This window comes from Lipophrys pholis (assembly GCF_963383615.2).
Source record: "Lipophrys pholis genome assembly, chromosome: 4".
NCBI lineage: Eukaryota > Metazoa > Chordata > Actinopteri > Blenniiformes > Blenniidae > Lipophrys > Lipophrys pholis.
Window position 1 is genome coordinate 22,247,587 of NC_137637.1, and position 13,510 is coordinate 22,261,096.

Consider the following 13,510-nt stretch of genomic DNA (forward strand, 5'->3'; position numbering starts at 1 on the left):
TCAGTAGAATTAAAAGCGGTTGCCTTATTTTCACATGAAATTGAAAGTTATCCTATAATGTGTGCCATCTGTTGCCATCTCTCATTCTATTGTTCAATCTAGCAACTTTCCATCAAAGTAAATAGATTCAAACTGCGACTGCCATCATTAAAACTGCCAGTTTGCACCTGTGTCCTGTCACAATCACTTTTACGATATGCAGTCAGAAAAAATAAAATAAAAATCAGCACTGGGGCATAAGTAATATTCTATGCAATATAAACATGCATCTTTCATTATGTGTTTGTGTGGGATAAAAAGTGCAATATGTTGTTTACGTTGTTTTCTATGCTCTGTACACTTTGTGACAGCGCTCATAGAATAGTTTCACGTTCACGTAATAATCAGTAATGCTGTATCTTTTTTCTTTTCTACTTTCAGCTCCATTTCGTCCCCCTGACACTGAGAATGTAGTCCGCTTTGATACCTTTGGAGACAGCCTGGGTCGTTACAATATTTTTCACTACCACAAAGAGGGTGAACGTTATGTCTACCAAAAAGTCGGCTATTGGGCTCAGAGTCTGACCTTGAACACCAGCCTGATCCCCTGGGCTAACCAGGTTGTACCCACCTCCCAGTGTAGTGATCCCTGCAGGAAGAACGAAGTGAAAAGCATGCAGCCAGGTGATGTGTGCTGCTGGATCTGTATCCCCTGTCAGCCCTATCAGTACCTGCACGATGAGTTCACCTGTGCTGACTGCAGCTTTGGACAATGGCCTCTGGCCAATTTGACAGGTTGCTATGACCTGCCAGAGGAGTACATCCGCTGGGAAGATGCCTGGGCCATCGGACCAGTCACCATTTCCTGTCTTGGGATGATGTGTACGCTCTTCGTCATTGGTCTGTTCCTTAAGCACAATGAAACACCTGTTGTGAAGGCCAGCGGGCGGGAGCTCTCCTATATTCTTCTGCTGGGAGTGCTGATGTGTTACAGCATGACATTCATTTATATCGCCAAACCTTCCACAGCAGTGTGTACTCTGCGCCGGCTGGGTTTAGGCACTTCTTTTGCTGTTTGCTACTCGGCACTCTTAACCAAGACCAATCGCATTGCTCGGATCTTCAGTGGAGTGAAAGATGGAGCCCAGAGGCCTCGATTTATCAGCCCAGCTTCTCAGGTTGCCATCTGTGGTGCTCTGATATCCTGCCAGCTGGTAGTGGTGGTCGTCTGGCTACTGGTTGAGACCCCCGGCGTACGAAAGGAAGTGAGCCCGGAGAAGAGAGATGTGGTCACCCTCAAGTGTAACAGCAAAGACTCTAGCATGCTTGTATCGCTCACTTACAACTGCATCCTCATTATCCTCTGCACGGTTTACGCCTTCAAGACCCGCAAATGCCCTGAAAACTTCAACGAGGCCAAGTTCATTGGGTTCACCATGTACACCACCTGCATCATCTGGCTGGCGTTCCAGCCTATTTTCTACGTTACTGCCAGTGACTACAGGGTGAGTTTTGTGAGGTTACACCTGCTCCATTTGCGTGCTTACAGGTATTCCTTTTCGGGGCAATTAAATATGACACATTTCTGCTGTTAATGAATTGCTACTTTAGTCTACTCTAAATGACAGACTTGCTGAAATAATCATTTGTTAAATGCTTGTAGGTTCTTAAAATTAACCGAAGTTAACGAGTTCTTCGGAGCTCAAATTTAAATGTATATGCCTATATCTATATATATGTCAAGTATCCTTTTAGCTGTAGGCCATGTCCACAGAGCATGACGTTTTTTTTAATGGAATTGCTTACATTTTCCACAATAAGCTGAATATTTCATATTGTGATGACCGATAAAACTGACTCCCAATTTTGTTGGCGCACATATTGTTTTCTTAAAACAACAATATAGCTCTGGTGGCCATTGAACTGCAGGATACAATATCCAATTAAACTAATGCCACTTATATGCAGTGGCTGGCAGTAGTGAATTGCTTTTTCAGCAGTTGGTTATTGCCAAGAGCGTCACTGCACCAAATGTCCTACTCATGTTAGAGTCAGAATTTTATTTTTCTTCTCTTGATGGACTGACAGCAGAAAGAGTGGAAGAGTGGTTCAGTGCACCATCTTGTGGTACAAGGAGGTATTAGAAGATTGACTGGCCTGGAGCTATAGCGGATTGGTAATTTTGGTCGGTTTGTTTTTGACAAGAGCTATTACTTACTTTAGCCTTATGCAGTGAATTTCAAAAAACGTGAAGGGCCAAGCAGTGCTTTTTAAAACTACAATTTGTAGAAATGAATCGCTATCTGAGATTTGGGGGTGCACAGCTAATTGATTCCGACCAAAGCACATAAGGAATGAAAACACTGATAGATAGATAGATAGATGGATGGATAGATAGATAGATAGATAGATAGATAGATAGATAGATAGATAGATAGATAGATAGATAGATAGATAGATAGATAGATAGATAGATAGATAGATAGATAGATAGATAGATAGATAGATAGATAGATAGATAGATAGATAGATAGATAGATAGATAGATAGATAGATAGATAGATAGATAGATAGATAGATAGATAGATAGATAGATAGATAGATAGATCTTTAGAAAAGAAGGTGGTTTGTGTTGTGGGGGTTGGTTATACCTTTGGATTATGGACAGCAGCAGGGAGAGGCAGAAGGGAGAAACAGACAGAGGAACCTCCTGACACAGCTGCTTCAGCAGAAACATGGAGAAAGCGGGCAAGACCATGAGGACCAAAAGAGAACTGAACATCCCTGTGCGTCCCAGTGCGTAGCTATGTGGAATGGAGTGTGAAAGCCTGGGATGCTGAGTCCCAGCTGTGCCCACTGTCTGGGGACTTCGGTGAAGCTCAGAGGAACCCTTTATTCAGGCCCTCCAGGCAACACAATTCGCAGCCCGAGTGGGCTCATCAGATAGACGCAAAGCTCCCCTTTGACCGATGAATTATTACTGAAGCAACTGAGTTGGCACGCTGTCTCTAGTTTTTCACAAGTGGGGGACATATTACCAGTGTTCCCGTAGTTTTACACCACCTCTAAAAATGTTGCAGCCAGATGCAAATCTCTTGTTGCATTAGGAATACAAATTTGATTGTTGCCCGTCATTAAATGTTAAACTAAGCTAAGTACAATCTACTGAACCATGCATAACATATTTGATTATTACATGAATTATTTAGGATTTTCCCTAGACCCCTGTGGGGGAGGGCTCTACATTTATGTGTGTTGGTCAACTTATCTTATCTTATCTCAGTCAAAAGTCACAGTCGTACATTGAATGCATAAGACTGAACAGGAGGTACCTTATGGTTTAAATGATGTGTGTCAGACATAAAATCAAGTCTGGTGTTTTCATTGCATAAAATCGTAAAAGCACACCGAACTACTCATGTTACTTGAGGCGGGTTTGGTCAATTCAGCTTCCATGCTAACATGGCTGTATGGACACTGAGCCAGTTCATCCAATAAAGCTTTTCATTAAAAGCACAAAGCCCGATGAAAAGAAGAATATCATTTTCAATTGGTATATTGCAGGAGGAATTTAGTTACCTGAATATTTGTGCTGTATTCGTGAAATAAATAAATAAATAAAAAATGCTTTCAACGGTCAATTTATAGAAAACGGTCGTGAACAGTGACAGGCAGATACTGTGGCAGCGATGCTACACAACTGAAAAGGCAGATTCCTTGTCCTCTGCTCTTCCAAAGCAACAGCTTGTGAATTATTAAAACCACTTAACAGGTCATTCCTATGCAGCACTGTCCATGGTTTTTATTCAAAACAGTTTCTGATTTAAGCAGACCACATTTAGCCTTGGTGCACTTTGGTGCTGCTTCGAACATTGTGTACAGGCGGCGGCGTTACATTGGTATGTTGCCCTCTATCTTTCATTCCATGCAGACAGCTCAGATATACAGTAAAAATGGATAGCAACAGGACAAATTTACATCTCTACCTGGGTCATGAGCGTGTCAGTGTGTTTCAGAGGTGGCATGATGTGAATCTTAATGTTGAATTTGTTGCACATGGCAACACATTTCAGCCTCCCAAAATAAAATCTCTTTCTCACACATCATATGATGCACCAACGTAATATAAATATATATTTGAAATGTTCATTATTTAACAATGTAATAATATAATAATAATAATAATATATATTGCTTTGATGATTGCCATTTTTGAATCTTTCACTAGTTACTGATTTTGAGTGAGCTATTGTGACATTGCCATAGACTGAAATACATTAAAGTGAAACAATTAAACACATCACATCATTAAGAATAACATAAATGGCATCTTTGTTGAACTATTACATGCTGCTCACTTGCTGTCATTTATTTTGCTGAACACTTTGTGCACAGCATATATAACACTCAGTCCCCACAATAATGTATCACCAGCATTAACATTCAGGGTGATGACAGACGCCTTGTGAGAAATGAATGCACCTGCCACTCACCGCACCATGCCCCATGCCGGGTTCAATGCTTGCATCCACCAAAACAAAAAGTGGGCTGAAAAAGTGTGAAGCAACGAAACGAAGCAACAAACGGATGACACACAGTGAGACGTGGGCAGGATGAAGCAGAAGAGCAGCAAGGGTTACTCAGTTGATTGACAGGCAAATAAACAGCTCACTTAACACCTCGAGTTAGCGGTCCCAGCTGACAGCGTCGCCGTCCTCCTCTGTTACACCTGACTTTGATTCTGTATTATGAAATATGTGATTTTCATTTATTTTCTGACTCCTTGAGCTCAGTTTCTCTGTCAAGAAATATTCTTAATCATTATAAATTGTCCTCGATTCTGCACAAGTGCTCATTCTATTACCCTGACATGGAGTCAATTTAACGGTTTCTGGTTGTTTGAAGTCCCAATTGGTTTGAAATCATGATCGAAATTTTGGATAAGAAAAAATCGGGGTTTTTTTCTTAAATATTCGTACATTTTTTTGCCCATTGTAAATGTACTTTGCTGTTGCATATTTCAATATCGCACATTTGACCTGTACTTCCCCTTTCTTCACTCATCCAGGTGCAAACCACAACCATGTGCATCTCTGTCAGTCTCAGTGGGTCTGTGGTTCTGGGCTGCCTCTTTGCTCCGAAGATCCACATCATCCTGTTCCAGCCTCAGAAGAATGTCAGCACCCTGAGGGTGGCCACCACTCGCTTCAGTGTCACCACTGGCCAAGGCTCCAGTTTTTCTCAAGGTAGCACTTAATAAAAATGTTGATGTTGTTAAAGCCAAAAAAACATCAAGCAATGCCATTACGTCAGCTATATCAAAATAAGAGGTTTTTAATCATAGGTCTGTTGAATGCAACTGTGAGACGAAATCCAGTACACCAGCGTTGAACACCAGTTTTTGCTTAATTTCTTCATATTTTTCACAGGACTGAAACTCAGCGGCGAAAAGTAGTCATTGAGCCAGTGGACATGATCTATTGTGGTCAGTATATTCTTAATGTCATAGTAATGATGTGGGACGTCTCCATTATGTTTTGCAGCATCAGCCTCCAACGTTGTTCCAACGGTGTGTAACGGACGAGAGGTGGTGGACTCCACAACATCCTCTTTGTGAAGATTGGCTGAATTGCTTTGACAAGCATTGTAAACAGTTATTTATCACTAGTCCTGAATCAGGTGTCTCAGATATCGCAGAGGTCACACAGACGATTGTCCTGACTTTGTTGTCCTCAAAGTGCTGTGAGTACAATGTCCCAATTATTTCATTTTGTTCTTTGACTCGTAGCAATTTAAAATGAGATGCCAATAAAGTTGCATATAGCCCTTGTTTTTGAAGATTCTTCTAGCAACAATGGAGTAAATTATAGTAAATCTGTTAAATGTAATATATACGAGACGTTTTTAATGTAGATTCTGGTGAACCAGTTTGTGCTTTCTTGTAATTTATGTAAATAAAATGTGTTTTTTATTAATACTAAAATGAACTTACGTGTGTTTCTTCCCGTATGACATGTACAGTATTTTACAGTGGGTAACATATCCAAAAGAACTTTGGGGAGACGGACTAACACTGTAGTGCAATTATATCTGAATAAACCTTGACATTTTGTGGTATGTGCAGATCTGTCAAATATGTAGTCATGCTGTATTTTCACATGTAACGAGCTACTTTCAATCCCTCGTGCAGCAGATGGCCAATAATCTATACCATGCTTAAGTCCCCACATGTATATCTTTCATAAGTAATACATTGACAGATGATAATTAATCTTGCAGTGCTTTTGCACAATCTTTGTACTTAAAAATATATGATGATGTTGATGCAAAATAAAAATTAGCCCAACTCTGGCCTGAAGTCTGTGCTGCCTATTTAACTTCTTAAATCTACACCATCTGGCCTCACCAAGCAGTCTCTAACATGAAAATTACACGCACAAATATCATCTGCTGATTTGGGATGAAATCACTGAGTGGCTGCCAGTAACTGAGGCTGGTGTTTGGGAATCAACCTCGAGAGTATCAGTGGTTTAACACTGCCATCTTGTGTCCACACTTTCTAATCTGCATTTGAACAAGTTCCACATCAGCTCTCAGAAGGGAGGCTTTTACACAGGGACGATTGCACAGATTAGTATGTGTAAAAACCTGTCAGTGGCCATTATTAAGTTACATATACACAAACCAATATCAGCATGTTGCATAACATGTCCATGTTATAATTATCAGACCAAGACAATTGTGTCATCTTTTCATTCAAAGAATTCATCATGCAAAGATATCCATTTTCCATACCACTTTCTTCAGCTTATCGTTGCAGGGTGTTGAGCTGATCCCAGCTGACTGTGGGTGAAGGCAAGGTGCACCCTGGACCAGGTGCCAGCCCATGACAGGGAAAACAAAGAGACAGACCGTCACACTCACACTCATTCACACGTATCAGCGATTCGAAGTCACTCATTCACCTGAGATAAACCACATTCGCTCAGTGGAACAATGAAACTCATAACAGAAAGACCTCAAATCCCAGAAAAAAAAACAGGGATATTCTCTCTGTGAGGTGAGACTGCTTCCCACTACACCACTTTGGCCAGTTAGCATTATGTCATTCGAAAATGACTATGAAAAATCATTCTTCTTTACCATGTGGACCATTAAAGGAACTCAATTAAAACCCTGATATATTCAGATCTTTCTCTGATTCTCTGATTATTACATGAAAAGCACAAAAATAGTCGCACTAAACTAAATGAAAGTGTGTAACGACGACTACTAATACCCCGATAGTGTTCAGTCTTCATCAAATGTCACAAAATACAATACATTTTATTCAATCTTTGACAGATCTTTAAATGTCTCACATAAATTAGTTAACCGTGACAAGCAGTGTCAAAGAGACTGCGGTTTAAAAACCAAAAAATATGGATTTGCATCTATGTGTCTCAAAATGACAAAAGAAATATCCTACCATAGCCAACAAGGTGTATTTAGGAGGCCCTAACAACCTTGAAAGGACAAGTTCAAAAAGTTCTTTGCATAAAATTATAAATAAAAATAATGATTATTAGAATCTTGCACTTTCACATAAGAAAGCTATTGTTTTAAAACATGGACATTTACAGTTGTACTTTAATAGTTAAATGTCAGCATGGATGATGGAGTCAGGACCCTGTAGCATTTCTTCTCTCTACAAAATAAAGACAAAGTCCCACAGATAATTTCCTCTTCCAGGACACTGTACCACAATGATTACCGTTAGATGGCACTGTTAATATACCTTGAAAATTTGTTCACTGTGCCAACAACAAGATGTGTTCATGACAGAGTCGGGCGAGTTACTAGAGGTGGACAGTGTCATTAATTAAAGCTGCCATCAGTTCAGGCAGTCGTCTGTATTCAAATGACACATAACAATGATGAAGCCACACAGTGGGCTTGCGGGTCTTTCTGTATGAAGTTTGCATGTCCAATTGGGGTTGTGGGGGGTGGCTGGTGTGGGCATCCTTAATTACTCACCACAACCCAAATATGAAGCATTAATTGGCGGCTCGAGCTTGCCATTTGTGTAGAAATGGGTTTGAGTTTGATCTGTGATGGACTGGTAACACGTCCATGTGTATCCAGCCACTGTCCGATCCAGAACCCCACATAAGCCGGATAAAGAGGAGCTATAGAAGATGGATGGATACTCCTGATTGTCAGGTTGACTTTAAGAGGAAACAAAAAAAAAGTAAATAGGTCAGTCAAATATCCCTCAATACCACAGGGAGTGGAAATTGGCCATTTCCAGATGTTATGTGGAGCGCCCTTTGAAGGGTTGAAGTGGTTTAGTTGTTGTTGTAAACAGGATCAGAAGTAAACAGAAGTGATTGTAAACATGTAACAGTGGAGCAGGAGAGCAGCAGGTGGCGCTAGAGCTTCCTGCTCCTCTGCAATAACACACACTGACTCCAGCAGAGGAAAAAAACACTAACGTACTGCTTGAGTACAGCTCAGCTCCTCCTCCTCTTCCTCTTCCTCAGTCTGCAAAGTGGCTGTAAACTCACACAGAACCACAGTCAGTCCGCCACGAAAGCTTTTCTGCCCCTGCAACGAAGAGACGTCGTCCTCCGTCCCGCCATCTTCCTGTTGTTGTTGATAAAAGGTGAGTTTTCCAGCTTTCGGGGGCGGGTTGACTCGCAGGTCGTTTTCCGGGTAAACAGGGTGGAGGCTCTGTGCCTGTCTCGTCCCCAAACTGTCCAAACTGTTGTGTTAGAAATGTGTTTTAATCACGTGTTTAGCTGAGTTACTTCGCACCGCTGTGATGAGTTGTTGATTTCTTTCGACGCGACGAGCGTGTGTCGCAGACGGCTTTCCCAGCCGGACTTGTCCTCACATGCCCGGGCAAGGTTCCCACTGACTGGGCCTCACGTGACTCCGTGCAGGGCTTCAGTCGGGACCATGCCACCCAAGAGGCGAGCAGCCACAGCGGCCAAGGCAGGGGGCAAGAAAGCCAAGGTGGAGACACCGAAGCCCAAAGATGCCTTCACCTCTGCAAAGGAGGCCCTCCTGGCTGCGGGGCCACAAGTCAAAAGCAAGAGGAAGGTGGATGATTACTGTCAGGTGTCCGACACTGGAGAGGTACAATGCACGTGAAGACTCTGTATTATCTAAGAATGACTCCATCATTAGTGGTATACAAGATTTGGATGAATGTTGTCTCTCTCCTCCAGGTTTACGAGGACTACGACTGCATGCTCAATCAGACCAACATCGGGCACAACAACAATAAGTTTTATGTCATCCAAGTTGTTCAGGTGAAGAAGAAGTTCTACTCGTGGAACAGATGGGGTAGAGTGGTGAGTGTCCCCCACTCTGCATCTCGACTATTATATCTTAACTGCTCAGTTTTCTTTTCTGAATTTCTAATTTATGTACGTGCAAACATGTAGTCATAATTGTGTGTCGAGCACAGCCCTCCCCTTTATGTGTCTAAAAACACTGATATTATTTGAGTAAATACACCAGTTTTTTCTGTCACATTAGCCTGATGGTCTTTGATTGCTTCATGTCAAATTAAAATACAGGGGGAACCGGGACAAAGTAAACTTAACCCGTTTGATAACGCTGGAAATGCTGTCAAGGACTTTGAGAAAAAGTTCAAGGACAAGACGAAGAACAATTGGAGCGACCGAGCCAATTTTGTGTCTCACGCTGGGAAGTACACCCTAATAGAGGTGGATGCTGAGGATGATTCTGAGGTCGAGGTAATGTCATTAATTCACTGGCGTAAGTAAAATAAGTGGTAGCGACTGTTTTAGATACCTGAACTTCATTTGAAGCAATTGCACATGTATTCTGTCGCTGCTCAGCGGATTTCTCTGTGGTCCTTTGCAGGACGACAGAGTGGACGGGAACACGTCCAAGGTCGCGAAAAACGTCCTGCCATGCACGCTGGATGATGCCACAAAGAATCTGATCACTTTCATTTTCAGCAACGACATGTTTAGGGAGGCGATGGAAGAAATGAACTTAGGTGGGTGTGTCTCCGTTCACTGCCGGTTAGTTCTGTGAACCGGTTTGCCAGAGTTCAGTGAGCTGACTACCTGTTTTGCGAGTTGCCTTCAGGTTGAGGTTTACATTCGATGATTATCCCAGCTATATTTTTGTGTGTCTGTATATTTAGACGAGCTCTCTCCATATAAAGCCAAATACATCATAGCCAACTCACACGCAAAAACTTTTTCACACAATTTTCACACAACAATGTTGTTACTTGGATTTGAGTTTTTTTCTTCTTTTTTTTTTGTGTGTGTGTGTCGGATGATTGTTACAGACATCAAAAAGATGCCTTTGGGAAAGCTCAGTAAGCTGCAGATCGCGAAGGGCTTCGAGGTTTTGGAAGAGATTGAAGCAGCCATGGGCAAAAAAACTGGAAGAGCTCGTCTGGAAGAACTTTCATCCAAGTTCTTCACAACAATCCCCCACAACTTTGGCAGGAACAGACCGCCGACCATTAGTGACAAGGAGATTGTGGAGCAGAAAAAAGAGATGCTCATGGTAAAATGTCTAAAACATAGCTTGTAAATTAACTGCGGTTCTGTGAAGTGTTTCTGCACTCTTAAAGTCCCTTCTTTCTTTTCTGGTTCCTTAAAGGTGCTGGCAGATATCGAGCTCGCCCAGAGTCTGAAATCCGAGACTGAGAAGTCCCACGAAGACATGGTAGAGACCGTCCCTCACCAAACCAACCAAGATTACGACTCTCTGAAATGCAGACTCACTCTGTTGGACAAGAAAAAGGAGACGTTTAAGGTGTTGTGTCTTTCCTGTGAAGACTTGAGCACAAGGCCTTACATTCTTTTTTTTTTTCTTATCTTATGTCATTTGGAACTCTGTGGGTCGTTGCTTATTGTCGTCTTTTGTTTTACCAAGATCATCGAAAATTACCTGAAAGCAACAGCGTGTGGTTATCGCAAACCCAAGATTCTCAATGTTTGGGAAGTGGACCGAGAGACTGAGGTGAGGCGCCGCGGATGACTTTTCTCACATTGGATGCCACGGTCTTGTGACCTTACACTTGCGCTGCACCTTGCAGGGACAACGCTTCAGTGAGAATGATGATCTGGACAACCGCCGTCTTCTGTGGCACGGCACAAACGTAGCAGTGGTGGCTGCCATTCTGAAGAGTGGCCTGAGAATTATGCCTCATTCAGGTGGCCGTGTTGGTAGTGGGATCTACTTTGCATCTGAAAACTCTAAATCTGCAAGTTACGGTGAGTAAATAATATATATATACTTTTTATTTATTTTTTGCTGTCATAATTGTAACATATTAGAGTCTCACTTTTTAATGGTTTACTTCCAGTGAGAACCTGCAAATCAACTGGAATCATGTTTCTCAATGAGGTGGCCCTTGGCAGAGAGTATACCATCACCAAAGACAACTGTTCTTTGAAAAAAGCCCCTGCAGGCTTTGACAGTGTGGTGGCACGAGGCTCCGTGGAACCGGGTAAAAAATACTTTCAACCGTTTTCATGTTGTGAAAGAATTGATTCTATTTTTATATTGAGTTTCATTTAAAGCAGTATTCACTTGTGGAGCACTTTACGAGCCCGGACTTGCTCCGAACATAGACTATGTTTAAAAGAGTCAAGCTGGAGTTTGTCAGTTATGTGCTTCAGTTCCGATAAACTGCAAGGATGCAGCATTTTTCAAGCCACCACATTCTGTGTTTGGTCGATTTACACCTTTTGATTTAAGCTGTGTAGACTTTAATCAAACTGCTTCAGAGTTTTCTCCTATATTTCAGTGAAGCAAGCCTGTTTTATAGCGGTTAGTTTGGTTTTATTGTACTTTCTCCTCTTTTTCACAGATCCTTCAAAGGACGTCTTCATCACCCTGGACGGTAAGGAGGTTGCCGTTCCTCAGGGTGCGGCCATAGATCAGCCCAAGTTTGCGAATAGCCATTTCAGCAACAGTGAATATCTTATCTACAAGGAAAGTCAGTGCTGCATTCGCTATCTGCTTGAGCTGAAGATGTAGAGATGACTCAAAGAATGAAAAACTAGGTCCTTTAAAAAAAACAAAAAACATAGAAAAGTTTAAGTGCTTATCTGCTTCCTATAGTGCATTGATATGTAATTTTTCCATATATTACCACTATTGTTGTTATCAGTAGGGCTTGTGTCTACATGGCATCAGTGTCATTTTTCAGTTGGTTCCAAAGAGGGATGTGTGTGTGTGTGTGTGTGTGTGTGTATCTAAAATCTAAGAATCAGAACCTTCTAATAACATTTTTAATTATTGAGGGTTTTTTTTTTTTCAATCAGTGTGAGGAAAATCTAGAAATCTGTTTGTCCTTTTACAGTTTACAGAGAGATTATAGACTGCAGGTGTTAAGTTGAAGCTCTTTAATGCCACCTCCACTCCGGACTCTAAAGAAGCAGCTGAAGCTTCTCAGTTCTGATGTAGGAAAAAAGTTTCACATTCACAAAAACGTGGCGCTTCTGAAGAACACAGTGCTGAATCGACTTTACCCTCCCATGTTTTATCTTGTTACTCTGTTCTTTTAGAAAAGCCACAAAAAACAATCTGTGATCATATTGATCTTATGCAATCTTTTTATTTCTTAAACATAAGGCTTATTTCACTTTTTTTCTCCATACATATATATATATATATACATATATGTATTTTTCAGTGATTTATCTTCCAAGATTTTTTTTCATTTGCTGCATTCCCAGTTTGTAAACACACTAAAGAAGGAGAACATGGTTTTCTGTGCCTTATACACAGCTGTACTGCATTGCTGCCACTTTGTCCTCATCCCTTTCCCTGTCATTTCTTTGCACCAACGACTGTTGATATTAAATGTCAACGTCTCAGTAGCTGTGTGATTTTGATATTTATAATAGGATTATACTGCACCTTAGGTTCTACTTTGTACTGCTCTGTAGTCATAAGTTTCTTCATATTAAACCCCCTTTGCAATGAAATAGAAATAGTGCTCTGCCTCAGGAAAAAAAAAAGAAGATTTTTTGACATTTAGAGAAATTTACCACATACGGTCAATTAAGCATTTAAGTCAGAAACTAAATACTAACAGTTGTATAATAAAGCACTTGCAAAATATATACCCTATGCACAAAGATGTTTTTAATATCAAATTGGGACTATTGTCAAGAACACCTGACATTTTCTTAACCCAAGAAAGTTTTTTTTTTAAATAATACAACATGCAAGTCACAAATAGCTTGTTCCTGCTCTTACTTCTATTAACTGTCTTGCTAATGTCACTGTGGTGCCAGGATTGAGCGCCCGTTTGAAAAACATATTGCACTACGACACTACTTGAACCTGTGCTGAGGTAATAAACTGAAGTGCCCCCCTCAACTTGATGTGTGAAGTGTCTTTTTTTTTTATAATGAATCACCTGTTAATGCAATGTTACTGGTGTCTTCTTGTATAAAATATGTTTGCAAGCATAGTTTTTGTGTTGGATGTAAAAAAATTTTTTTAATTCTTACCTGATAACATCTGATAAAATCTTGTC

The 13,510-nt window shown here is 40.9% G+C and overlaps 2 protein-coding genes across 2 annotated transcripts in view; both read left to right on the plus strand.

Moving 5' to 3' along the window:
• Positions 1-6,330, plus strand: part of grm2a (glutamate receptor, metabotropic 2a) — a 33,604-nt gene extending 27,274 nt beyond the window's left edge. The window contains exons 4-6 of the mRNA XM_080462286.1: positions 421-1,484; positions 5,048-5,225; positions 5,523-6,330. Of these exons, the coding sequence (XP_080318412.1) occupies positions 421-1,484; positions 5,048-5,225; positions 5,523-5,596 (1,316 nt within the window). The 3' untranslated portion in view covers positions 5,597-6,330. The remainder of the gene's footprint in view (positions 1-420; positions 1,485-5,047; positions 5,226-5,522) is intronic.
• Positions 6,331-8,484: 2,154 nt separating this feature from the next.
• On the plus strand, positions 8,485-13,350 carry parp3 (poly (ADP-ribose) polymerase family, member 3). Its single transcript, XM_080462305.1, has 11 exons — positions 8,485-8,623; positions 8,904-9,099; positions 9,192-9,317; positions 9,546-9,725; positions 9,856-9,994; positions 10,295-10,518; positions 10,615-10,770; positions 10,891-10,977; positions 11,054-11,231; positions 11,324-11,467; positions 11,831-13,350. Exons 2-11 carry the CDS (start codon positions 8,920-8,922, stop codon positions 11,998-12,000), a joined length of 1,584 nt encoding a protein of 527 aa, XP_080318431.1. The 5' UTR covers positions 8,485-8,623; positions 8,904-8,919; the 3' UTR covers positions 12,001-13,350.
• The last annotated feature ends 160 nt before the right edge of the window (positions 13,351-13,510 follow it).